Consider the following 25,172-nt stretch of genomic DNA (forward strand, 5'->3'; position numbering starts at 1 on the left):
ATCTATCAGTTCCACCCTGGAGAGGCAAATCAAGCCCTGCCTCCATGCAGCACCCAGCATGGTGGCCATGGAGGTGGCGAAAGGCAGCTGGCAGCCGTCTGACCCATGGGCCTGGAGCCCAGCCAGCTTCAGTGTGCAGTGGCTCTCCCACAGGCTGAGCTTGGAGCCGGTGGCTGGGAGGGGGGCGATGCCTGGGCCACAGGCATGGCCTGGCCACGTCCAGGCGCGCAGCGGAGCAGGGAGGCAGCTCCTCGGTGCCCGGAGAAGTGTTATGAAACGAGGACAAGGGGCCCCTCCCCGCTGGGCCCCAGGTGCTTGCTTCCTTCCAGCCTGGTATTTTCCTCCTCGGTTTTTCTTCTTCTTTTTTTTCCCCTCTTTTTCTTTTGCATAGCCCCAAGGGGCGCGAAGCCGTGGGAGGAGTGGCAAAGTTATCAGTCGGGAGATACCAGCAGCATGATTCACTGCTTGGCCCCCGCAGGCTGCCAGCGGCATGGGCGCCCTCCCCTCCGCTGGGCGCTGGGCACCAGGCGCGGAGGGCAGGCTGCAGCCCGGGGGTCCCCACCGCCTGGTCCGGCCTCACTGCCTTCACCTCTCCGTGCTCTCTGGCCCGACTGTCCCCCCGAGGAGCGCACGGCCACGGGCCCAGGGCCAAAAGCTGGGATTTCCACCAGCTGGATCAGGTCCAGCACGTGTCCGGCAGGGCAGGGACCCTCTCAGCCAGCCACCTTGCAAGGGTGTGGGAGGCCCCCAGGGGTCCCCACCTCCTGCCCCTCTGTGAAAAGCACCTGGGGCTGTTATTATGGGATGGCAGCAGATCACTGGGGAGAAAGTCTCACAACTGGGTAGGCAGCACCTGGGGTCCCCCTCCATCCTTTGGGCACCCTGCAGGAGTGGAGGGACCTGGCGAGCTAGAAGAGCACGGTGCTGCACCCCGAAATACCTCGTGCTGTCTCCAATCCACTTTTATTCACAATCAGGAAATAACTTACCATACAATAACACAGGCATACACAGCACGGCCCCGGGCACCCTTCCCTCCAGCCCCTGTGGAAATCCTCCGTGCTGCAGCCCAAGCTGGACCCAGCTGTGCCCTGGCCGAGGCGGGCTCCAGGACGGAGTGCTGTGCCCCGTCTCTGTCCCATGGGATGCTTGTCCTCCATTCCCATCCCGCTTGGAGCACGGCCTTGCGCGAGGTCGGAGGAGCCCGTGCACTGTGCCAGAGTGTCCCCCCCCACCCTCCCCCCGGGCTCCCCATGCCTTGCGGTCCCCACCCCACCCTGCCCCATCCCGCTGGGTGTCAGTGAGTCACCCCCTCCCGTGCCCACCCTCCGCCCCCCGAGTGGTGCTGGTGTCGGCGGTCTGTATAGCATGACCGTGCGCTCCCCCGGCCGGGAGCCCCGGTGCTCTGGTGCGAGGCTGGGCGGGCAGTGGGCAGCCCTGCCCTCCCTGGGTGAGGACAAAGTGCTGGTTTTGGAGGGCCAGGCCGCCCTCGTGCTGAGCAGCTCCTCTCCTGCTCGCCTTGGCCCGGCGTGGAGGGAAGCGGGTGCCGCGGCTCAATCTCCCTCCCAGCGCTGGTCCCCGTCTCCCTCCCGCCCCAGGCAGGCGTGCTTGTCCCGGGCACCCTGGGGCGGGCGCCTGTCCCTGCCGGGCTACTTGCAGACGCTGACCCACTCGGTGATGCGGCACTCCTCGCACGCCACGAAGCAGCACCAGTGGAACTTGCAGTTGCAGCGCTCGCTGCGGGTCTGCCGCAGGATGTTGTGCCCGCGGCCGCAGCACAGGCTCTCGCAGTTGTCCATGCCCGGGCTGGTCTTGTTGCACAGGCGCCCTTGCGTGCCCAAGGAGTCCAGGGCCGGCTCCCGCTCGCAGAAGTCAGGTGACTTCTCGAAGTAGACCAGCTCACTGATGCTGGCCCGGCGGCGGTGCCGAGCATGGCCCGGCTCCAGCTGCCCCGCGTTGCGGTTGTGGGGCCGGATGAGGGTTGCCCCATAGAAGCGGTCCTTGAGCAGGGATCCCACAAGGCGAAACTCAGGTGTCACCTGCCAGCAGGTCTTCAGCTGGCAGCTCCCCGAGGTGCCATGGCATTTGCACTTCCTCCGCATGTTGTCCATCACCACCTGGGAGAGCAGATGAGGGGTTAGCATGGGGGAAACAGTGCATGGGGGCCAGAGAAGCTGCCCAGCACTTGCTGTGGCTTCACTGTGTGTCAGCACCGTGGACTGGCATGAGCAGCTCCCAGACCCCAGAATTGCAAAGCCAGCAAGGCTGCACCCTACGGCTGTGCCCAGTGCGACCGAGACCCCAGGCTTCTCTTCCTACTCATCCTGACAGTACCAAATTGCATTTTTACTCCAGCATGGGACCGACCCCTAAAGGAGAGGTGAGCTATTCGATTGCTGCCCAGCCCTGCCTGTAGCAGCAACAGGCACAAGGAGCCTGGGACCCAGTTTTCAACCCTGCTTGGGCTCAGAAGCACCAACACAGCCCCTGAAACCCAGGTAAAAGTTAGTTTGACCACATCTCTGCCAGCTCACCTGGGGCACCTGGGCTCCCAGCAGCCCTCCTGCACCAGCACAGAGGTCTCCCAAGCATCTGCCAGCCAGGACCTGCTGCTGGGGACCCTGGCCTCAGCGCTCTCTGCCCTGTGCTACAAGCCCAGCCTTGGCTGGGCTTCAGGGGAAGCTGAGATTGTGAGTGAGCTGCTCTCTGCAGCCCTGATCGGCTAAGTGGCAGAGCTCACCTCTGCAAAACCCTCTCCTGGCCAGGAAAGTCCCAAACCACCACCTTCTCCATGCATGTACGTAGCTGCCTTCAAGCCAGCCCCTCTTCCTTCCTCAGCAGCCCCATCTCCTGCTCTCCTGCGCTGGCCCCCACCAGCTCTGCCCGTTCCCAGCCCAGCACTGTGGCAGGGTCTCTGTGCACTGGTCTGTGAGCTGGGGGATGATCTTTTTCCCCTTCTCGATTTTCCAATAAAAACCTTCTAGGGTTTTCCAATAGTGACTGGTGCTGGCAGCTCTGCAGACCTCAGGTGCCACCCATAAAGCCCAAGCTCCAGGACTCTCAGGAGCATCTTGGCTTTTGACTCTTGCCTGTTTTCCTGAGTGAGCCCTGGGTGCAGCGCCAGGGGGCTGAAGAGCTGTCTCCTGCCGTCACACTGAGAGCTGAATTTCAAACAGGGACCAGAGATGCTCGCAGCCTGGACTTGTGGTTTTGGGAGGCCGCAGCAAGGCCATTGCCACACGTCCATCCTCTGCAAGGGGCAGCACACGTGGGCTGGCCGCAGCTGTGGTTTGTGTTGGCCAGAGAGCGCCATTTGCACAGGGGCACATGGCCAGTGCGCGGGCAAGAAGGACCTTTGGGCAGGCAGCCGTGCCAAGGAGGCCAAGGAGGAGGGGACTACGGCACACCAGCAGGACCGGGTGCCGGCAGCCAGGGCAGGTGCTGAATGGTTGGAGTGGGAGCCGGGCTGCGTGCGGCTTGTGGACATTTGCTTGTGTGACTCTGTGCACCTGGGCTCAGGCAGAGAAGTGTTGGCCACGGCTTTCCCTCCCAGTGTGGAGAGGTACCTGAAACCACTCAGAGCGGAGAGGGGGCCCTGCTCTCTCCATCCAGGCCTCATCCCATCACCATGAGCAAGCCAAGCATGCAAGACGCTGCTGTCCCTGTGCACTAGGGCAATATGATATGGTCTACACATTTCACCCCCTTCCCTCCACCCAGTTTCTCCCAGCTAAAGATACAGGCTGTCAGTGACCGCAGCAATGCTGCTGGCAGGTGCTGAGCCCCAGCGCACACACACTGCAGGGCAGACGAGGTGGGTCCCACATGCCGGTATCCCAGCTCCCCTGTCCCTGCAAAGGATGCTGCTTTGGCTGTGCCCAGGGGAACAGCACTCTCCAGGGACACAGAGCGGCTGCATATCTGTGCATGGCCCAGGAGGGAGCTGCTTTCTGCTCTGTCCCCGCGTGGGGACAGAGGTCCCTGCCTTGGGCAACACATGGCCTCCTCCAAGCCGCCCCAGGGAGCAGCAAGAAAGAGAGCAGGCCTGTCCTCGTCCTCCTCCTTAGCATCCCTTTGCCTGACAGTAACAACGTAATAAGGGAAATTAGCCCCAAATTACAGAGCGTGGATAGATTTAAGGCAGCAGGCCCTTTGAAGCGCTTTGCCATCAGCTTTGTGGTGGTTAGGAGACAATTTCCTGCCTGGCTCTGGCCTCTGCGAGCAGGGACAGGGATTCCCTGCTGGGTCGCGTGCCCCGGGGCCCACGCACTCGCACGGGCTCCAGCAAATCCCCTTCCCATGGCACCCTCCGGCTGCCGAGTGGGGCTAAGCCAAGCTGGGGCTGGAGCAGAGCAAACCACGCTCTTGCAGGCTGATACCACCCAGAGGCACCCACTGGGGCTCCGGGGGAGCCCCGGGGCACTCGCAGCCCCCCGCAAGATCTCGGTTCATGATGCCAGCCGTGCCCAGCTGCCCGGCTTAGCGCCTGACGCATGCTGCCTGCTCTTGCCCCCTCCCTGGGGGGAATGAGTGTGCAAGGAGTGCCTTGTTTTGGTAGGGATGGGTATTTTTTTTCCTCCTTGTTTTCTTGTTTTTAAGTAAATCTTGTCGTTGCTAAGCAGTTATGTTAATGAAGACAGGTCAGGAAAACACGCCTGGAGCTTGGGGCACATGGTGAAGAGGTCTGGGCTGGGCTGGAGTTTGGCTTTCATCCTGCTGAGAGTCCTGTCTCCTGCTGGGAACAGCCTCCACCTCGCAGGTAATGAGCTGCCTGCCCTCTCTGCCATGCCCTGGGTGTGCCAGCAGGGAACACCGGCTGTTTGCCGCAGTCCACGGGAACACACTTGCACCAGGATCCCATCACTTCCCGCGTCCCCTCCCTGCTCCAGGGTTGCCGGACCGGCAGGGAAGATCCCTGTGGCGCTGCTCAGAGGCTGCGGCTGGGATCATCCCCGTCAGGATGGAGAGTACCATGGCGTGGCAGCCAGTGCAGGCAGCCAGCAGCTCAAATGGGGCTACAGATGGTCTCAGCTAGGGCCGGAGAGGGTAGTGTGTGGATGCTGTCCCCATCACCCGGCACAGACTGCGCCGACCCTTCACCACGGGCATCCCAAGCCCTGGCACCGTAGCACCCATCCCTGCCCAGAGACAGTTTGCTCTCCCTCCTCCTATGCAGAGGGACCAAAAGAGCCGAGCTTGCGCCTCCAGACTGCTGCACGGCATGACCCACGGCTGGCGCAGGGAGCATGGGACCCCACTGCTAGTCCAGCGTGGCTCCCAGGGCAGGCCAGGCATGGGGGCACCAAGGATGCAGGGAGGACCGGGCTGCTCCTCCGCTCACCCCTACCTGGCCACATCCTTCCCCATCTCACAGACACTGGCTTCGGCACATGCCCGGACTCGCTGGTGCTTTCTTTCACACATTCCCAGCTCCTCCCAGACACGCTCATAAGCGCTTTATCGGAGGCCTTTGTTGTGAGGGTAATGGGTAGTTCCAGGCTCCCTTTCATCCTCTCCTGCTCTGATCTGGCAGGTTAGGAGGACCTGCAGAGCCTCCTGCACACTCGCCACCATCCCAGCCTGCCGCTCCTCGCCAGGGATCAGCCCCTGTGTGGAGCCCCTTCCTCCCCACGGGGCTGGGGAGGGCAGGGAGGGCACCCTGGAGTGCTGCGACACCCTCCTGGCGGGGTGCATCCTCCCCTGGTGCAGCAGTGGCTGCTTTGAAGCCTCCTGCAGGCATTATCAGCGCTGGCTGTCCCCAGCCTGCCCAGGACTGCAGCGTCTCACCCCCACCAGCCTGGCAAACTCCCTCCTTGAGTCCCTGCAGAAAGCATTCAGCAGAGCTGGAGACTGGCTACATGTTCGGAGCGGGGCTCGGGTGGGGGACAGCTCCAGGCATCCCCACAGGCATCCTCCGCTCTCTGCAGGGCCACACTTCATCGCCATCCCTCAGCACCACACAGGATGGATGCTAGGGTAGCCAGGCTGAGCAAAGCCACATTGGGAAAGTCCTGTCCGACCATCTAACTGCTCCTTATAATACACATGAAAGGCTCAGACCTGAAGCCAGCTCTGCTCTGGCGATGGAAGTCCCTGTAAAGCGCCTGTCTGGGCTGTCCTTCCTCACTCACTGGATCAGCCCCACCAGTCATGGGGAGCTTTGGGTCATTTGTGTCACAAGGAAGAGCTGAGACCTCATGTCCTCGCTCCAGGAGCAGCCAGACTCACCGCGGATCCCTGTGCTTGCTTGGCTCCTTGCTGTCGCTTCTCCACCTGCATGCACTCTTGCAAGCCTTTGGCTGCCCTGGCAGAGCAGGCAGCAGCCACCCAAGCAGCCAGTGTGGGGCAGGGCTGGACATCTGAGGTTTAAGTCTCGCAACCTGCTTCTGCTTACCCAGAGCTGTGACTTGCTCTCACTGCCTGGCATCAGAGGGGATTTGGGGTGGGCAGCAGAGAAGAGAAAATCTGACTTGCCCCATGCCTGGAGGAGGCTGGGAAGATCAGAGTGAGGCAGGCGAGAGGGTGCTCTGCATCGCATGCAGCCTGCAGCATGCAATCCCCCCTTCCCAGGTTTGTGGCAGGGTGCTGTGATTTAAAAGGGGAAAGACAGTGTGTTTCTGCCTGGTTTCGAACCAGGGACCTTCCGCGTGTCAGGCGAACGTGATAACCACTACACTACAGAAACCCACATCCCATGGTTTCTGTGAGCAGCCACCTGTGTGGTTGTCACCTCCTCTAGTGCTGCAGTGTCTGAACTGGGAGCCAGGCATGCACTGGCCTTATCTGGACACAGAGCACCCTTGGGACATTCATGGAACATGGAGAGGGTGCTCAGCACCATCTCACCAAGATGCTGGAGAGCTCTGGGCACTGCAACTAAGTCTGGTGCATGGAAAGGGAAGGTGTGCGGCAGGGCAGAGCACGCATGGCCGCACCACTGCTCTGCTGGAGGGGTCCAAACCTCAGGGCTCGCACACCAACCAAGGGACCCGTGTGGGGAGAGCACCATGGAGCAGCAGCATCCAGAATGGCCACTCCTCACAGGTTCCCTCTGGGAAATCCCAGGAGATTGCTCCTTGTTATTGCAGAAAGAAGGTCCTAGGAGTGAGGAGTGCTTAGGTGCATGTGGGACACCCAGCGCAGCTAAGAGATCGGGCTGGGAGAACCCATCCCCAGGTAATGTGCAAGGCTGGGTTCGGCCCCTGGCAATAACCCCGGCACCAAAGGACACAGGCCAGGCACTGTGTCACCACCCTTGCTCCCCTGCACGGTGCTCACGACCATCACAACCCATGCAAAGGCAATGTCGGGAAGGCAGCTGACCCACAGACTGGCTCACACCCTCATTTCAACAGGGTCCCTGAGCTGGGCACCCTGTCCAGCCAACGCTTCCCTGCCCGAGGCTGGGGAAGCCCCTGCGATATCCTTTTGGTCCTCTTCTCCCTCCACTTACACCCTTTAAGCTTCTTGCCTCAGTCTAGCTCCTGCCTCTGAAGCCACCAAGAGCTGATGTCATTGCCAGTCCCGTGCCACCTCCTTCCTGCACTCGAGGACAAGCAGACCTGGTGCACTTTTGCTGTTGCTGGACCTCAAAGGAGCTGCATGGTGATCTCCCCTCTGCACAGACCTGGCTCCCACCATCCCCTCCTTCTGCAGGGGTCTGTTTTCCCTCGGGAGATGGAAAAACAGGTCCCAAATCTCCGAGCACTGCCGAGAACCCATGGCAGCTCAGGACACACAGAGCTGGAGGGGAGCCAGGACGAGCCCTGCAGCCAGAGGAGGGATGGGGGTCTCTCATGGCTTGGGGCAGAGCAGCCTGGGCAGCATTTAGCTGTCTAGTGCTGAGCCATGTGCAAACAAACAAAGCAAAACAAGCAAAAAGCTTTGGGTTTCCCCACGCATTCACAGCTTGGCCAAACTGGAACAGATTTTCGGGGCAGTAAAGCACAGCTCTAGCATGAGGGAAAGGCACACATCAATACCCTGCTCTGCAGTGTCCCCAGCTCACAGTTTTAAGCATGCTCAGACCAAGAGGCACATCCAGTTGCCTGAGTCGTCCCAGGGAAACACTCCCTATGTAATTCTGATCTTTAATTACTTATTCGTGCGGCCTGTGACATGCTCACCCCAAAGGTCAAAATCTGGCAAAACTGTGAACAACTGAAAGCAGGGTTTTAAATAGGAAACACCAAGCAACCCAAAGGGTTTGTGTGTATCAGCACCTCAAAGGCTGGGGTGGTCGGCATGGCAAGGCAAGGAGGAGCAAGCCCTGGGTCGAGTGTAGCTCCCTTCTGCTTGCAGGCAGCAAGCAGCAACACTGGGGTGGATGCCCCGCACTGGGGAAACTGGACTTTGGCAACGCAGGCTCTGCACTGGCTACAAGCAGCGATGTGCTGTGAGCACCAGCGACTGTCTCAGGAGGAAGCGCAGCTCTGTAGCAGCAAAACTCCTGGCTGCTGCTGTCGGGAGACCGGGATTAATGAGTCAAATGTACCTTACAAAAGCAACTGAGTCTGAGCTTGCGGCAGCCCCGTCTCCGCAGGGAAATGTTCCTGGAGAAACAGGGCTGCGCCCAGCCTGAACAAGGGCAGCCAGGTGGCGCAATCTGGGGCACCGCGCGGCACCCAGCGCTGCCGGGTTGGGAGCCCCGCTGGGGTCCCGCAAGGGGCTGGTACTTGGGGAACTGCTCCGCTTTGAGCCCAGCACCTCTCTCTGCTGGGAAATGGCCAGCACTTCCAAGGAAGGCTGTGCCTTCACTTTGCCCCCATCTTAAGACGCAGAGGTAATGGGAAGGGGGCACTGAGCAAACCAGATGTGTGTCTGGTTTTGGGCTGTCAGCAACAACTGCCTGAGCTTGGGGGTCTGCCTTGCCACCCCTCTGTTGTGTGGACAGCCCGCAGACCATGCATAGCCACCTCACACCTCCCTGTGCTGTCCTGGCAGTGTGTGGCAGGGATCTTAGGGACAAATGTCACATTGGATCCATGTGACAGGGTCTCCCCTGCACCCAGCAGCGGTGCAGGTCTCCCTAGCACCTGCTCTGGCAGAGCTGGGTAGGGAAATGCAGCTGTCCTGCCTGCACGCTTGTCATCTCCAATGTCAGGCTGCTTTTAAACATCGGTTTCCAAGCAGAAAGCTCCTAATTAGCACCTTTAACGAGACACGACACCATAAGGATGGAGGGGAGGATGCTCCCCTCGGCTGGGCGGGCTCCAGCCCCCCACCTCGTGGGCCTGGGGGATGAGGCTGGCAGCCTTCGCCTCTGCTCTCGAGGGGATGCCACACGGCTGAACCGGCACAGGTGCCCAGCTCAGCCCAGCCCACCCCATCCAGCCCAGCCCTGCTCACACAGGGCAGCAGCTCCCGTGGCACCACCTCGCTCCCTCTCCGGAGGCAGGGCTGCAGCCGGGTGCTGGGAGCCCACACTGTGCCCCCTCGCAGAGACCAGAGCATTTCAGCACCCTTCCCTCTCACGCGGCACCAGAGACTGTCTCCTCCCTGTCCACAAAGCCTGCAGCTGTGCTCCAGCACCCTCCCGCTACAGCCTGCCCGACACAGAGTTCATCCAGAGGAGACACAGTCCCTGGGTCCCGAGGTGCCGGCTGTCCCCTGAATGGCCAAGGCTGGATTTACTGCAGTGACATCCCCGTACTGCCAGCTGCAACACAGTCAGGTGAGCTGCCCAGCTGCAAAACTGGGGAGAGGGGATGTCTCAGGCCTGGGGCAAATGTAGCCTTGCACCCTTGGATTGCCACAGCCAACATGGGCCACCCAAATGCGACCCTGGCCATGGTCAGGCTCTCTGCAGCAAGCTCCACCGCCTTGCTCTGACGCTGTGTTCCCATCAGCAGGGAACAGGGGACATGGTCACTTTTACATATTTCCCTATGATCCCTGTTTTGGTACAGAAGGAAAGAGAAGGCACAATTTGAGTTGGGAAGATAGGGGAGAAAATGGATTTTTCCCTCCCCTAGAAACACAAGCTTTGCAGAATTTTGCAAAGGGGAACAGAGAAAAAAACAGCAATGAATGTCTCAGCAGAAGCCCCTCACAGACATCCTGTGTGCGCCCCAGGCGCAGGGACACTGTCCATGCCACAATTGCCCTGCGCAACCCTGCCCAGCGCCCCGCGCCGCTTACCTGCCGGCCCACACGGTTGTTGTGCAGCCTCATGCGCGAGTGGATGTCCCTGTAGGTTTCCCGGGAATCGAGGAAGTCCTTGGAAAACTTCTCCCCATAGTCCACATCGGGGCTGCACCCTCCCCATTCCCAGGAGTCCTGGAGGCCGGGGGTCTCGGCCGGCATGTGCTCCATGTGCACCCCGTGCACCATGCCTTTGCCTCGGTTCATGGCCTCCAGCTGGAGACGATGCAGCTTGCGGCGAAAAGCCTCCTCATCACCCCGGCGCTTCTGGTCGCAGCTGCAGGCCTGCAGCTTGCCGAGGGCGCAGGCATTGGAGACAGCGTGCACCACGCCGGCAGCGGCAATGGCATAGGCAAAGGCGCTCTCCCGGAAGCCTGCGAGGAAGGAGAGAGCAGGGATCAGGTGGGGTGGCGGGAACATGGCCACCCGCATGCAGCGGCTGGGTTTCGGCCCCTGGTGCTTGCTGGCCAGTCAGCCCCAGCACTGCGCTAGGTGCAGGGAGGCTCTGGTCAGGATGAGAGCCTGAGGCCCCGCTTGTGCCCTGCCTGGTCCTGCTGCACCAGCTTGTGCTGGACCGCGAGCAAATCCTCATACGGTGGTGCCCTGCACCACCTCCTGCCCCCGGCCCCCTTCTCCCCGGGGCACTTTGCTGCTCTGGATTTGCCTGAATCCCAGCTCTGCTGACTCTGCCCTGCACTGGCTGCATCTGGGACCCCCAGCCTGGCCCCGGGCAGGGCTCTCGCTGCTCCCAGCCCCACGCTGCACTCACACCCAGCTGCGGAGACAGCACCAGGGCAGAGCTCAGGCCCCCAGCAGGAGTCTCGCGGGTCTGACGGGGAGGGAAACATCTCCTGCCCCCTCCTCCCCACTCAGAGTTTCCCACTATATCAAAAAAATCATTGGCTGAGGAACAGTTCTGCTGAGAAATGTCCCATTCCTGAGCCCTCTTCAGCACCGGGAAGCATGGGGGAGTCATGCAGAAGGCTTCCCCAGCAGGGCAGTTGGACTTGAAGCACTGCAATCTGCTGGGGTGAACATCTGCCTGGGTCACACCACGGGAAGGACCGTGCCGGGCAGGATTTCTGCCCCTGCTGCCGCCCGGCCGGGGGATGCCTTGCTCCCCACCCGCCCAGGTCCCCCCGCAGCACAGCACCAGGCCTTGGGGACCCCAGCCAACCTGCCATCCCGGCACCGGGAGCCGGAGCTGCCAGGCTGCATCCACGCAGCATGCGTCCGTTCCCCCTCCACCGCCTCCGGTGGGAAACCCCGTCAGCTGGCTCTGCTTAGGTGCAGGGCTCAGGACCACGTAATGACAGGGGTCATGCGGCAGCGCCTGTCTGGCCCCATCCGTCTGCACGGCCCCCTCCCTCCCCGAGCCCCGCCGGCTGTCGCAAGGCCCTAAAACATCTTGTAAATGTGATACCGAGCTGGAAAAATCGAGCATCCCCACTTAGTTAGAGCGTGGCGCGACCGCACCGCACGCTGCCAGGGCCGGCAGCTGGTTGTCGTTAAATGCCGGGGAGCGAGGACGTTAGCAACAGTGTCATTAGCGCCGGATGGGCTGGAAGGGGACAGGGACGGCTCCCCGCAGTGGGGCCAGGGCCGCGCCGGGCACTGCAGGACGCTGCCAACCCTGCTGCCGGCTGCAAGCAGGGGCTGCCCGGGGCCTCCAGCGCTGCTGCCAGCACGGCCAGGGCAGGGAAGGAGCCTCCCCTACCTGGGAACCTTCTTTTTCTTGAACGCAAACTAATATTTTTCTTCCTGCTGTTGTTGGGCCAAGCAGGAAACCCGCAGTGCGCTTCGCTTCGGTACTCAGCGAACAGCCCCAGCACGTGCAGGGGAAGGAGGGAGGGCCAGCTTTGCTGCCACGGCTTCACACGTGAATAAATAAATAGATCAAATGTGCAAGTCTCCCACCCTCCTTTGGCCAAGAGCTGCTTGATCAGCCTTCACTTTGCTGCAGCCGAACGGATCAGAGGTTTGGGGCGTTTTCCCCAGCGCTGGGGCCCTGCAACAGGCTGAGCTCCCTGCTGGCAAACGGGGGGCTTGGGTAGCGCCCCAACACACCCACCCCAGCCTGCGCCACGAGTCACAGGAGGTGAAAGCGCTCGCTCGGAGCCCTCTGCCAGCGCCGCGCAAATGCTCCCCGGCGTGTTCGCTTGTCATTAGCAGCGCTCGCGAACACGCATGTCTCCTCAATGGTTCACTGCCGCCTGCTGAGCAAATGGTATGATCTTATTAAAGGAAAATGAAACGCATCTCGGGAACCTGCATTTAAAGTCATGCTGCTCTTTTGTGTGTTAATTTGACACTAGTGCATTTAAAAAATTAACGAGGTGCTGCTTAAAAGCAACCGGGAGCCTCTCCCAGCTTCCCCTCAGTGTCAGACGAGCTTGCTCTGAGCCTGTCTCCTTCCATGCACAAGTTGAACAACATTTTTCACCAGCCAGGTAATGGGGCTGCTCACGCGCACACCGCGCAGCCTCCCCTGGCGAGGCACTGGGATGCAGCGCCGGCAGCACACCCACATCGCCACTCGGGAAGCATCTGTGGCATGACACTCACCCCAGTCCAAACTCAGGGAACTTCAGCCCCCAGCAAGTGCTGCAGGATGGAGAAGGAGCACAGGGAGTCCCCGGCATCCCCAATTTTCCCAGCTGCCCCATCAGCTCTCCTGGGCTATTCCTGCTCTCTGGGGCTGCTCCAGCTCCAACCCCTCACCGGCCTGGGGCCAGACCCGAGCACGGCCCTGCACGAAGGCAGGAACACGTCACACCCTGACACCTCTGCACGCCTCCCAGCGCAACTCTTTGCCTCCTGAAGCAGCACACTGTGTAGGCAGCTCACGGCCTCCCCAGGCCGGTGGGGCCCCCGAGGTCCCCGGCCTGCCACCCTTGGGAGGGCCGACGCCGCTCATGCTGCCCCGCTCACACCAGCCCTGCTCGGCACCTCCCAGGCCAGCTCCCCAGCTGCGTGCCCAGGCTATTTGCACGGCCGGTGCCCGGGGACGGCAGGAGCAAACCCTCCACCTGGCGACGCTCTCCTCTCCAGCCCTGCCTTTGCCTTAGCCTCTTTCTCACACATTTCCCCAGCCTAATTAATATTTTCCCAAGCTGCATCTCCTTAAAATCCCTTCTGGAGCCCAGACAGAAGCTCCACCCCACCCACTCTGTCTTGCAAACCCGTCTCCTTACAGGTAAAGAGGCCGGCTTCGCTTGGGGCCCTCCACAGCTGGGAAACTCTTGGGGTCAGGCCCCAGCACTCCTTCCTCTGCTGCTCTCCAGCCATCCAGGAACAAGGACACAGCACGGGTCCTTGTCCCTGGAGCTGCCATCCCCTACACGGCAGGCAGAGGATGGTCTGGTCCCCCAGGACTTGACCTCTCCCAGCTCTGGGAGTCTTGTTCCCAACTCCATGTGGTCATTTCCCGGCACGGATCCTGTTGAGCATCACCTCCTGGATTGACGTGGCCCTGCTTGGGGATGGTACCTCTCTGCCTGGCCTCACCACACCTCCCTGCCTTCTTCCCTCCTGCCCCGCCATGCTTCCACAGAGAGCTGCGAGCAATCATCGGGAGGATGGGGCCAGGGTAGCACTGGGCTCCCACGAGCACAGCCGCCCCACGGGGCCGCAGCAGCAATGCCGGCATGTTGCTGCTTCGAGGTTCAGTTTACATTCCCTGCTCTACCCAGGCCATGCCAGAGCCCAGAGGACTACAGCGACGGAGTGAGCAACATGGCTGCAGATGACAACTGCTGGCCTCATGGTCTCGGCAGGGTGGGAACCTCCAGGAACCATGGCAGAGCGTGGCGTGCATCAGACGGCCCCAGTGACCGGCTGGAGCGAGCCCTTTGGAGGGAGGCTGTCTGCTCACCTTAGCCACCTAAGACCTCAGCAGCGACATTTGAGTCACTGGATCCCTCCAGAGACCACAGAGGATGTTGCAGACATAGGATATGAGAGGAGGAGGATTGTGGGAAGCAATGCATCCTGCTGGGAAGAGGGAAAGGAGGACACCATCCCCAACACCACAGCCTGGGTCCAGCTTGCCATATACTGAAGACTGCACCAGACACCCACCCAAAGACCTTTATGGCCCTCAGACAAGGAGGCTGGGTCTGAAATCTTGGCCCCAGCTCTGATCCCAAAGCAGCTTTCTTAGCAAGGGAAAACGTCTCCTGTCAAGGCACCTACTGCCCTCCAGGCATCCACCCAATTAGGAGATGGGGGGGCCATTTAGCAGGACCCCAGGATCTAGCTGGCCCTGCTTCTCCCGGGGACATTGCAGCGGGCCCAAGGTAGCGGACCTGGCTCAGGTGCTGGTGGGGGCTCCCAGCTTTGCCGGAGCAGCAAGAGCTGCACACCTCCACACAGTAAAGCAAATCCTAGGAGCAAATCAGACCTCCTGCCCACTGGGAGGGAAGCGATTGCCTGGACACATGTCCTTCCCAGCCATGGCCACCTGGACCGCGGTCGCTTTCCAGCTGTCCCAGCCATGAGCTTCCTCGCACAGTTCACCTTCGCACCCAGGGAGCGCCGCTGCCTGCAGCCCTCCCTGCATCTGCCAACGTGTTGCCGGAGTGGCATTAAGGGCCTGATCAGGACAGGCCTTGCCCCTTCTCGGACCCTGGCACGGGGGTGCCCTGGGGCACCCTTGGGATGCTCAACCACCCTCTGCCCGGCAGTGCCCCCGTGACTCTGGGGATTGCTGCCAGCGAGTCCAGGACCCGGCATGTGGGCACGCCACAGCCCCGCACCCCAGCCCTGCTGGCTGGTGAGGTGGAGGAGCGCTTCTCCCACTGCCTCCCGCACCGCCTGCACAGCCAGCCAGTCCCAACACGCTCCCTCTCCCCTGGCCTGCTCCCTCCCTCCCCTCTCCCTAATTAAACTGCAGGTGAACCTGCCAGGATCTGGCCCCGCGCCAGGCACTAAACGGCTCTCTGCAGATCGCGACTTGCCTCCCTGCGCCTCCCGAGTGTGCTGGGGACAGCCTGGAGCCCTTGCTCCAAGCACGTGGCTCCACATCCGCCCACAGCGCTCCGAGCTGGAGCCTGAGCCGCATTGTGGGCTGCAGGGAGCCTGGCTCACCCCTGCATCTCCACATGTTGCCTTATCCCTGGGGCCCCACTTGTGCCCATCCACTGGGGGAAAGTCCAGGAGATGCGGGCACCCATGGGGATGGAGCTGAGCATCTGGCGGGCTCCTCCACAGCACCTGCCTGTGCTTTGGGGCCAGGTGAGCTAAGCCTGCAGTTTGCCTGGGGATGCTGAAAAGCCTGCCAGGAGCCCAGCTGCAGCTGCACAGGGCCAGGCACTGTGGTCTGCGGGCACCAGGGCTTGGCTGGGGCACTGCAGAGCCAGGCACCAGGGTCCTGAGCTCGGCAGCATCTCTCTGGGTAGCCGTAACACCTGCCTCACTCATACACAGCAAAACCTGCCCCAACTTTTGGCTCACAGCTGGCTGAGCCCCAGGACCTGGCTTTTCCCAGCACTTCAGGGAGTTCCCCCCTTCTTGCTGTAAGAAATCAAGGTTTAGCTATGAACCCATGGGCCCCCTTGCCCCAGGGAGCCCTTCTAAGGAAGAAGCAGAGCCTGCAAACCTCACCCATCCCACCAAAGGCTTCTAAACAGCTAGGGGGATCCTGCACACCAGAGTCACATCCCCTCCAGCCCCTCAGCCTCAGGGACCTCCAAGGCAGCCCAGCCACTCAGCCAAGATCCCATTTCTTTCACAGCTCCATAAGAGATGGGGACAGGGTTGGGATGAGCAAGGGGTAATGCTCCAGGCAGAGGGACCTGCTGCATCCCTCGGCCACATCTCCAGCAGCCTCTGTCTGGCAGTTGGACAGTCCTGGCCCTGCTGGCATTGCACCCAGCTCAGGGAGCGTGTTTGCACTAGATGCACAAGCAGGGCCATGACAAGGGCTCAGTGACCCACTGCCATCCACAATTTTGTTGTTGGCACACTCCTGACACAGTTCAGCCCAGCCAAACCCATGGTGCCCAGCAGCCCCAGGAGGCTGGAGGCAGGGGGGGCACATACCAGGGGCTGCTCCCAACAGGCAGTTTGGATGCAGCCACCTTCTTTGTGGTGGGGAGGAGTTTAGTTATGTAGATGCAACCATGCTACTTGCACTCAGAGCCAGAGAAAGGGCACAGTCTCAGTTACTCGTGCAGATGCAGCAACCTGCATCCATCTCTCCACTTCATCCTTGCACACTGGCCCCGTGGTCAAGGAGATGACATTTCTGCTGGCCAGGCCACTATGTGGAGGGAGCGAGAGGGACTGCAGGGATGGAGGGGACCAGGGACAAGATCAGAGGGTGTCAGCAGGGGAGTGACAGTCTCAAGGAATGGGAGGAAGGGTGACAAGGACAGAGGCAGCTGGCCAAGGAGCCGGGAAGGCTGTGAGGAGGATTTGCAATGGCAGAGCTGAGCCTGGATGCACATGGAGGCAACAAGTGCCAAGGAGGACACGGGGTGCAGATGGTGCTGGAGGCTCAGCGAGGGGTACAAGGGACACCCCACACTCCCACAGGTGCAACATCAAAAGACTGAAGCTCCAAAACCCACAGCCCTGCCCACGGGGGTGTCACAAGAAGAGGGGCTCTGCTTGTGAGAGCAGGGGCGCTAAGTCCCTGGGCTGCGTCTCTGCTCTCCCACCGCTCACCCGTTGAGCACCTCTGCCTTGCAGCTGCTGTGCCCTACCCCAGAGACAGCTGCATCGTCCTGCCACATCCAGGAAGTCTGCACTGCGTCCAGGGTGCTATCAGAATCCCTTTCCCCCCAATTGCTCTTCCCCAAAGCCCCCCCCAGATTCCCACCCCTGTCTGATTTGAAGCCTCATAGCTCCTTTCCAGCTACCCAGGACTTGCAGTCAAACTTACTGGGACCAGCTCAGTGGGACTGGGAGATGGGGACTCATTCGCCACTGTCATTTGCTCTGCCTCTCAGGTTCAATTAGTTCCTGTGGCTGGGTCCCCGCAGGCTCTGCCGTGCGTTTGGTTGCTGGGCAGAGCCGGGGCGGGTGGCCAGTGGAGCTGGGCACACGGGAGAGCTCACCGCCTGTGCTGGGGAAGATGTGCAAGATGCAGGAGGACGGGAGCAGAGCGAAGCGGGAGGGAGAAGCCAGCTACAAATAATTTAAAGTGAGATTCACGCATGGCTGAACTGATGGCAGAAGAAGTGGGAAAAGGAATGAAAGATTAAAGGCGTCTGTCACTTCGGGTTACAAACAATGATCCTGCGAGCACGTTGCGTTCCCAGGCATGGGGAGGATGGGGCAGGGTGCGGAGCAGAGACCTGGTCCCCCACGGTCAGATGCATTAATGCCTGCAGCCTGCACCCCTTGCTTCCCCCGCTTCCCTCTCCTCCCGGCTCCAGGGCTCGGGAGATATGCCCAGCATCCCTGCTCTAATGGCTGGTCTGTTTGTCTGTGTCCGTAACAGCTGCAAGGCGGCGCTCACAGCGCTGGCTCCCTTACTGAAGGGCATGGAAGGGCTGGGAATGAGCCAGGACACCAGCCTTGGGGCCTGCTCTGTGCCAAAACAGCTCTGAGCAACTGCGCAAGATGGCCTGAGTGCTTGGGACTCATCCTGCACCCTCTGCCCCTAAAAGAGGAAGGCTGTGAGGTGCCCATCTGCTCTGCTTCTCCATCCCTATCTCCATCCATGCCCAGTGCTGGGCCCTGGACTCCAGCACAGCTGGCCAGGTGTGGCCAGGAGGTGGGATACCATCGGTGCTGGATGCCTGGGCTGAGCCATGCCCACAAGCTTCCCGGGAGCCGGCGTATGGGGCTGCCCCAAGGCACACCAGCCCAACTCCTCCCTGCCGCCACACAAACCATGAGGCCCGGACACACAGTCCAGGAAGGCAGGGGGTCCTGCACCCGTCCGTCACAGCCCTGACAGCTGGGAAGGGCTGCAGTGGCACCTGGGAGACAAGAGAGCCACAAGGGCAGGTGGGTTGGATACAGCCCCTCGTCACCAGCCACAGCCAGACCTGGTGGGCTCAGAGAGAGATGCAGAAAGTCAGTGCTGGAGCACAGCAAGGAGGAAGCAGTGGGAGCCCCTGGCATTTCCCTGCCCTCTCTGCAGGCACCACACAAGTGTTGGGCTTTGCACCCTTCTGTCCTCTGCCCAGCTACCTTGCCCTGCAGCACTGTGGGCATCAGCAGCCCCTTCCTTGCCTGCAAGTTTTTCCTTTCCTCTCATTACCATTTCCAGTCATCCCTCATCCAATTCCTTCTCTCCAAACCAGCAAATCATTTCAAAGAGCTGGAACCAGGGGTCACTGCAGAGGCTCCCATGGAGATGCCATCAACATCCCGAAAGCTGCCTTTAGTAAACACCCTGATCTTCAGTCGTGCCAAGAGATGGAGGGATCCCCTTGCCCCTGTGGATGGAGCAATTGCTTCACACGTGTTGGGCAAGGCTCCACCAGCTTTTTCACCCATCATTATGCACTGGGGGAGCCTCCCTGGCCTTGGTGACGGAGCAGGGGCTGTGCTGCACAGTGCTATGGGGAAGCCAGAGCCCCGTAGCCTGCCGAGCCCTGCGCTCTGCTGTGTCCTGGCGCTGCAGCCTGTGTGGGTACCTGCTACCCAGCCGCTGGCTTCCCCACCACTCGCTGCACTGCCATGCTGCTGACCAAGCTTCTCTAACAGCCTGATGGGACCCACTCTGTCAAAGGGAGGAGGACAGCTAGCCTGGGTGTGTTAGTGGCGTGAGCCAGTGAGCTCGTGTCTCCTGATGCCTGAGGAGGCTAGAAGTGAACCACATTCCTAAGAGGACCCGGAAATACCGCGATGCTTATCAGGGCTGACAGTCCCCACCCTCCCTGCCAGGCCCTAACCTCCATGCAGCTCGCGGAGGGAAGAGATGCTGCCCTTCTCAAGGCACCAGCATGCTGATGGGCTCCACGTCAAGGGGGACACAGCTGTTCCGCAGAGAGGCCTGCAGCCCTCGCACTGCATCTGCTCCAAGGAAACAGCCCTTCCAGAAAAGTATGGCTCATCTATCCTGGACACAGGACCTACAAGCACCAAAGCTGTGCTCCCCTCCCCAGCCATCTCCCTACCAGCCCCATCTGCCACAGCTGTCTGGGGGCTCATGCCAGTGCATCCCCCTCAAAGGCATTTAAGCCTCAAGCTGCCAAAATGAAGATCTTGAGATCTGACTCCCCAGGAACCCTCTGCAGCAGGGAGATAAGAGGCTGAAGGATGCAGTGGGAAGTTTGGGGAAGGGATGACAGAGGCATCTCTTCTCTGGGCGCCTGGCTAGCTTACCTCCCTGAGGGGGCAGATGAGTGGGGTCTTTGGGAGTTTTCTCCTTCCTCAGAAGCTGGAAGAACAAACTGTTTGCAGGGCACCTTGCCTGCCCTCAGCACCCTGTCAGGCTGGCACTGGCACCACCTTGGCCTCTCCTGCCCATGGCCTGGGGCACATGGGTGATTCAATCTGTGCCAAGGCCCAGGCTTCGTGCAGGGTACTTTTAGATGAGAAGACCTACAAGTAGGACCAGGTCCTGTAGAAGGTCCATTGGGTTACAACCTCTGCAGGACCCTGACCTACCCCGTGCAGGGCAGACCCTCTGCACCCACAGAGTCTACTGCTGAGGGAAAGAGCATCAACATGAGGTCTATAGGGAGGCTCTGACATGCCCAGAGCTAACCATGCCTGCAAGGAAGATGAGGAGAACCTGGCACCTGGGCTTGGCAAACTATGGAAGCAGTTGGGGTGAAGCACTGGGCAGGAGACCTCTTCCAGTCGTGCTGGCTGTGGGATCTGCAGGCAGGTGAGCCCCCAGCACAGCCCATCTCTGTGCCCCCCCCAGGTCACCATGCCACCATGCTCCAGGGTCCCAGGTCTCACAAAACAGACAGCCTCAGATCTCTGCACTGGGGACCCAACATAAGGGCAGGACACCACGGTGATGGGCTCGCAGAGCTATGTCCCACTAGCCAGGTGGGTGCCTCATCACCATGATGCACTGAAATGCCATCCCCATAGGCACAAGATGTGAATGAGCCAAGAAGCTCACAGCGTCCAACAAACCAAATCCCAAGAGCACGGCACCTGCCTTCAGACTCTACAGCTGTGCTACACATCCTCTCCTAAGTCTCCCCATGACACTGCTCTGAACACTGATCTACTCAGGATGGGGGAAGATCCTGGAAAGCAGCAAGGTCTGGAAGCAGCCTGGGGCACAGCTGGGGCCAGGCATGGAGGAACAGCTCAGGACAAGAGCAAGAGTAGGTACAAAGGCACATGGTGAAGAGGCCAGCTGTGCTCCAGCACACTGCTGCAGATGAGCTGCTTGGTCTGGCAGACCCAAAGGTCTCTCAAGCTCTGGCTCACTGTCTGCCTTCACCCAGGGGGATGCTGAAAACCTGGCCTGGTCCTATAAGCCAAGGAAGAGCTGTGGGCACCAGTTCAGGGCCCAAGAGGAGCCTGTATGGGCTCCAGAGAACGGCAGCTGGGCGAAGGAAGAGAAAGGAGGCTGACTGGCCCTTACCTCTGCTGAAGATGATGCTCTCGTAGGGGATCTTGTTCTTGGTCTCGAGGCTGGAGCAGTTCCAGCGCTGGTCCCTGAACTGGTGCTGGCACTCGTGGATGGCAATCTGGATGCCCTGGATGGCCGAGGCTGTCACGTCAGGGTGGCGCACACACACCTCCAGCTGCCGCCGGGTCAGCCCCGGCAGGGTCAGGCACACTGTGTTGGCATTCAGCACCGGCTCTGATGGCAGCTTCAGGCCCAGGATTTCATTGGAGCAGGAGCTTGGAGGGAAAGGGAAGCCTGTGAGCTCAGAGCAAGCAAAGTGCTGATCATTTGCTTCCCTTTCAGGGAGGAGGAAGAGCTTGGGGAGGACATGGGAGGGGAGACACCCTTTTCCCCACACTGTGCCCACTGCCTGCAAGGATGACACACCAGGGCATGCTGGAATTGCAGAGAGGGAGGAGGAAAGATGAGGGGCACTGGAAAAGGGTCAGCCCCAAAGGCTAGGGAATCCCCAGGCCAGATCTGCCCCTTTTCCTTCCCACTGAGCTGGAGCTTGGAGTGGAGGCTCCGAAACCCCTGGTCACACCTGCAGGCTCAGCTGGGCGGAGATTCCCCAGCAGCTGCAGCGCTGTCCAGCCACCTCAGCACAGCCCCGGCAGCCAGGCAGCCTGTGCCCTGTGGCAGCCAAATCTGGCCCTCCTGCCTCCAGAGCCCAGTAACTCCCAGGGCTGCACCCCTCCACCTGCTCTTCTAGAGCTCTCCAGCCCTGGCTACTGTCTCACACACAGTCTGCCCTGGTTTGCTGTCCCCACACGGCATGGGTTTCTTCCTGGGCTTCCCCTGCCACAGGGACCCTGGAGCAGGAGACCACCCTAGATGTGGCTCCATCTCTGCTGCTGGGTGATCCCCTCCCTGCCTCTCCCACCTCTCCCTGGCACTGCTGAACAAGGGATGTAACCAAAGGGACCACCCTTTTCCTGTAAATTAGGAGCTGAGCACCCTGTCAAGCACCCTTCCACCACAGGCTCCCAGTACTATGCTCAGCTAGCAATGACCCAAAGCCTTGTCCACACTCATAACCCAGCCGCATTGGACCTGATGTCTGTCACCACAGAGAGCAGAAGCACGGAGACCAGCAGATGGATGAGTGCAAGGGAGGCACATGGACAGGGCACGGTCCAAGGAGGTGATGCAGTTTATACAGTGGAGATGCTGTCTGGGGATAGCAGGAGATGGATGGAGTGTGGGGAGATGGATAAATTGTGCCCAGAGAGAGGTGTCTGGAGTTGAGAGAGAGGTATACATAGGACAGATGGATGTGGGGAGGGAGATGGATGAGGAGAAAGAGCCTTCCCAAATCCAGGAGACAAGGGTGTGGCTTCAAGGACCCTTGGACCCACAGCATCCAAACAGAGGACCCGCAAACCAAGCAGCAGACAGCAGGATGCTGAGGACCACCCTGCAGCTTGCAGCAGAGTCCACAAGGAGCTCAGCACAACTGCACTCCTTGCTGAGGACTGCTCAGTTCCTGCTGAAAGCTCTCTCCAGGCAGGATTCCCTCTTCCCTCTGCCGGCCAGGGGCTGGGTCCCTGGGAGGAGCAGGGAACTGGAGTTCTTTGAACCTCGATCACAGAAATGAGACTTGGAGGAGGATGCTGGAGGAGGAACTGCAGCTGCCTTATGGAGCAGCCAGGCCTTGGGAGGAAGGGTTGCTCTCTCTCTGCTCCCCCAGGTTCTGCAAGCCTGGTCCAGGTGCACAGACAGAAGCAGCTCGGGGGCCAGGGACTGAATTCCCCAGTGCTCCCCTTGCTCTGGAGGAAGGGTTCAGCCCCAAGGTCCCTGCTGAATTATAGCTTGCTCAGGGGGGGGAAGGGGACCTGTCACGGTCATCCTGTCACCAGGGACAAGCTTTCTCCAACTCCCCATGTGTGTTTACACCCAGAGTTCACTCATCCCATCACTTCCATGGGGAGATCTGTGGGTCTGCTCCAGAGTAAATGCAGAGTGACTCTGACAGGGAGAGTCAGAAAGGTGGGAGCAGAGAGGAGGAGAGTGGAAGGGAGAAGGGGGAGGTTCATCCCTCTAAAGCTCCTACACATGAGGGGAAATCCTATGCCTGGCTCCTGCTATCATTTACACTGTTGGAGCAAGCCCTGGTTGAGGCGAGAGGAGAAGCAAGTCCCTGCAGACCTCTTTGGCTGCCAGCATCCCCAAGCCCAGCAGCTCCTGGCCCAAGCATTGCAGGGACCTCGTCCTCTGTCTGTCCTGAGCCAGCCACGGCACCTGCCACCTTCACCCACCAGCTCCTAGGGTATCCTAAAGGGGGATGATATGGTCATTCTTCCCATTGCACAGCAGGGAAACTGAGGCAGGGCGCCCTCTCCAGGACCCCAGAGAGCGGAGCACAGGTCTGCCCCCCTCTTCCTCCACCCAGGGCTCAGGGGGGCCAGGGACTCACAAGGGACTGTCACTGTCACCCTCCCTAGGAGGACACAGCACTCCCCCCTAGCTCTCTCCTCCCTTGAAATCTGGATTTAAACTTGATTTCACGGTGACAAGCCCCCAGGTCACAGGCTGCAGCGGCTGCTGCTTTAATTAATACAAGTCCCAACGTTAACAAATTATATTTAAAGGGGCTGGAGGGAGGGGGAAGGGCGGGGGACCCCCCCACACTAGCACCAGAATTAACCCCTGGCTGCCTGCAGTGCACAAGTTTTGGCGCTGGCAGAGGGGAGCTCCCAGTCACCGGGGAGGGGGGCAGACAGAGACGGAAGGAGGTGGTGAACGTTGGGGGGCCGTTTCTGGAAGGCAGCCGGCTCCCACCTCTCCGCCTCGCCTTTGTCAACGGCAGAGCTGGGAAAGGGACCCAGGGGCTCCTATACCCCGATGCAGGTCCCTCCGGTGCCGAGGCTGAAGGCACTGATCCCGCAGCACCCGTCCCCATGACAGGCGCCACCAGCACCCGGCGGTGCTCCCCACATCCCCTCACCCTCCGCGGCGCCCCGAGAAAGCCAGACCCGTCCTCAGCCCGGGGCAGGAGGGGAGGAAACTGAGGCAGGCAGGGCCAGCGCCGGGGTGGCTCCAGCCAGGACCGTCCCCCCGACGGAGGGGGCCTCCCGGCGCGGGGCCCGGGCGCTGCCGCCAGCCGGCGCCGCTGCCCGCCCGGGCTCCGGCTCCCGGCGCATCCCGGCGGCGCCCGGCCGGGACGGGGAGGTGGCGGCGGGGGAAGCGGCCCTGACAGCGCCCTGAGGAGGGGACCCCGGCGTCCGGGGCCGCTGGGGAGGGCCGGGCCGGGCCAGGTCGGGCCGGCGCGGCGGGCAGCGGGGCCCCTCGGATCCCCCTTCCCGGCCCGCTCCCCCCACCCGGCCCGGGCCCGCGGAGCAGCTCCCCCCGGGGCAGCACCCCCCGGGGCCCGGCGGCGGCGGGGCAGCTCCTACCTGGGCACCCAGAGGCTGAGCAGCAGCGAGCAGAGTCCGTGGGCCAGGGCCGGGCGCATCTTCGCAGGGGCAGCGGCTGCGCGGGCTGCGGGCGGGCGGGCGCCTTTGGGGCAGGGGCGGCGGGGCTCGGCGCTGCTCTCTGCCCGCTTTGTTTGTTGTGGGTTGTTTGCTTGTTTGTGTTTTCCCCTCTCCTCCCTCTCACTGGCTCCCTGCGCGCCGGGGCTCGGCTCGCCGGGGCGGCTCTGCCATCCTCCCGGGATGCCCCCCCCGCCTCCCGCCGCCCCAGCGCCCGCCGAGCCCGGCGAGGGCCGCGCGCCCCCCGCCCTGCCCGCCGCCGCCCCGCCGCGCGCAGCCCCCCGGCTCAGCCCCCCATGGGGGGGCGCGCCGGGGGGCCGGGGGGGGCGGCCGCCGCGCCCCCGGCCCGCGGGGCGCGCTCCGCCGCCGCTCCCCAGGGCGCCCGCGCCGCCCCGGGGCTCCGGTGCCGCGGCGGGCGTGGGCAGGGCGCCCGGGGGGGCTCGCCGGGCGAGCGGCGCTGCGGCTCCCGCGGGGCCCGCAGGCACATGGGCGGCCGCGGCCCCCCCGCCGCCCCCCGGTGTCGCCGGGCCGCCGGCGGAGCGGGCAGGGTCCCGGCCGGAGCGCCCCGGCAGCGCTGGGCGCGGAGCGGCGGCGGCGGCGGCTCTGCCTGGGATCGCGCTGCGCCGCGCATTACTCAGCGCCCGGAGCCCGAGTCCCGACACGTCCAGACAGGAGCCCGCGGGGGAAGGCCGGGGCAGAGGGTGGCAGCGGGGCGGGGAGGCGGCGTGTCGCACGCAGCCTGCCGGGGAAGGAGCGGGCGGGGGTGCGCGGCGTGGGGGGGCGCGGCGTGGGGGGCGCGCGGCGACGGGGAGCCGGCGGGGAGTGTGCAAGGAGCGTGGGGGGAGTTGCACGGCGTGGGGTGGGTGTGCGGGGGGCGCGGGGGGAGCGTGGAAGGCGGGAGGGAGTGTGCACGGGGCGCGCAGGGAGAGTGAGCAGCGCGCGTGAGTGTGTGCGGTGCGTGGGGTGAGTGTGGAAGGCGGGGGTGAGTGCGCAGGGCGTGTGGTGAAAGTGAGTGGCGT

General features: G+C 61.9%; 1 protein-coding gene and 1 non-coding gene across 2 annotated transcripts; both read right to left on the reverse strand.

The window, feature by feature from the left end:
• Nucleotides 1-1,334: 1,334 nt before the first annotated feature.
• Nucleotides 1,335-24,295, reverse strand: WNT10A (Wnt family member 10A). Its single transcript, XM_067298569.1, has 4 exons — nucleotides 24,079-24,295; nucleotides 20,657-20,919; nucleotides 10,141-10,517; nucleotides 1,335-2,117 (listed from the first exon to the last, which is right to left on the reverse strand). The coding sequence occupies exons 1-4, from the start codon at nucleotides 24,135-24,137 to the stop codon at nucleotides 1,650-1,652; spliced, it is 1,167 nt and encodes a 388-aa protein (XP_067154670.1). The 5' UTR covers nucleotides 24,138-24,295; the 3' UTR covers nucleotides 1,335-1,649.
• Nucleotides 6,613-6,685, reverse strand: TRNAV-GAC (transfer RNA valine (anticodon GAC)). Its single transcript has one exon. It is a non-coding gene; the product is annotated as a tRNA-Val (tRNA).
• Nucleotides 24,296-25,172: the final 877 nt, after the last annotated feature.

The sequence above is a fragment of the Apteryx mantelli genome, chromosome 6 (assembly GCF_036417845.1).
Source record: "Apteryx mantelli isolate bAptMan1 chromosome 6, bAptMan1.hap1, whole genome shotgun sequence".
Lineage (NCBI taxonomy): Eukaryota > Metazoa > Chordata > Aves > Apterygiformes > Apterygidae > Apteryx > Apteryx mantelli.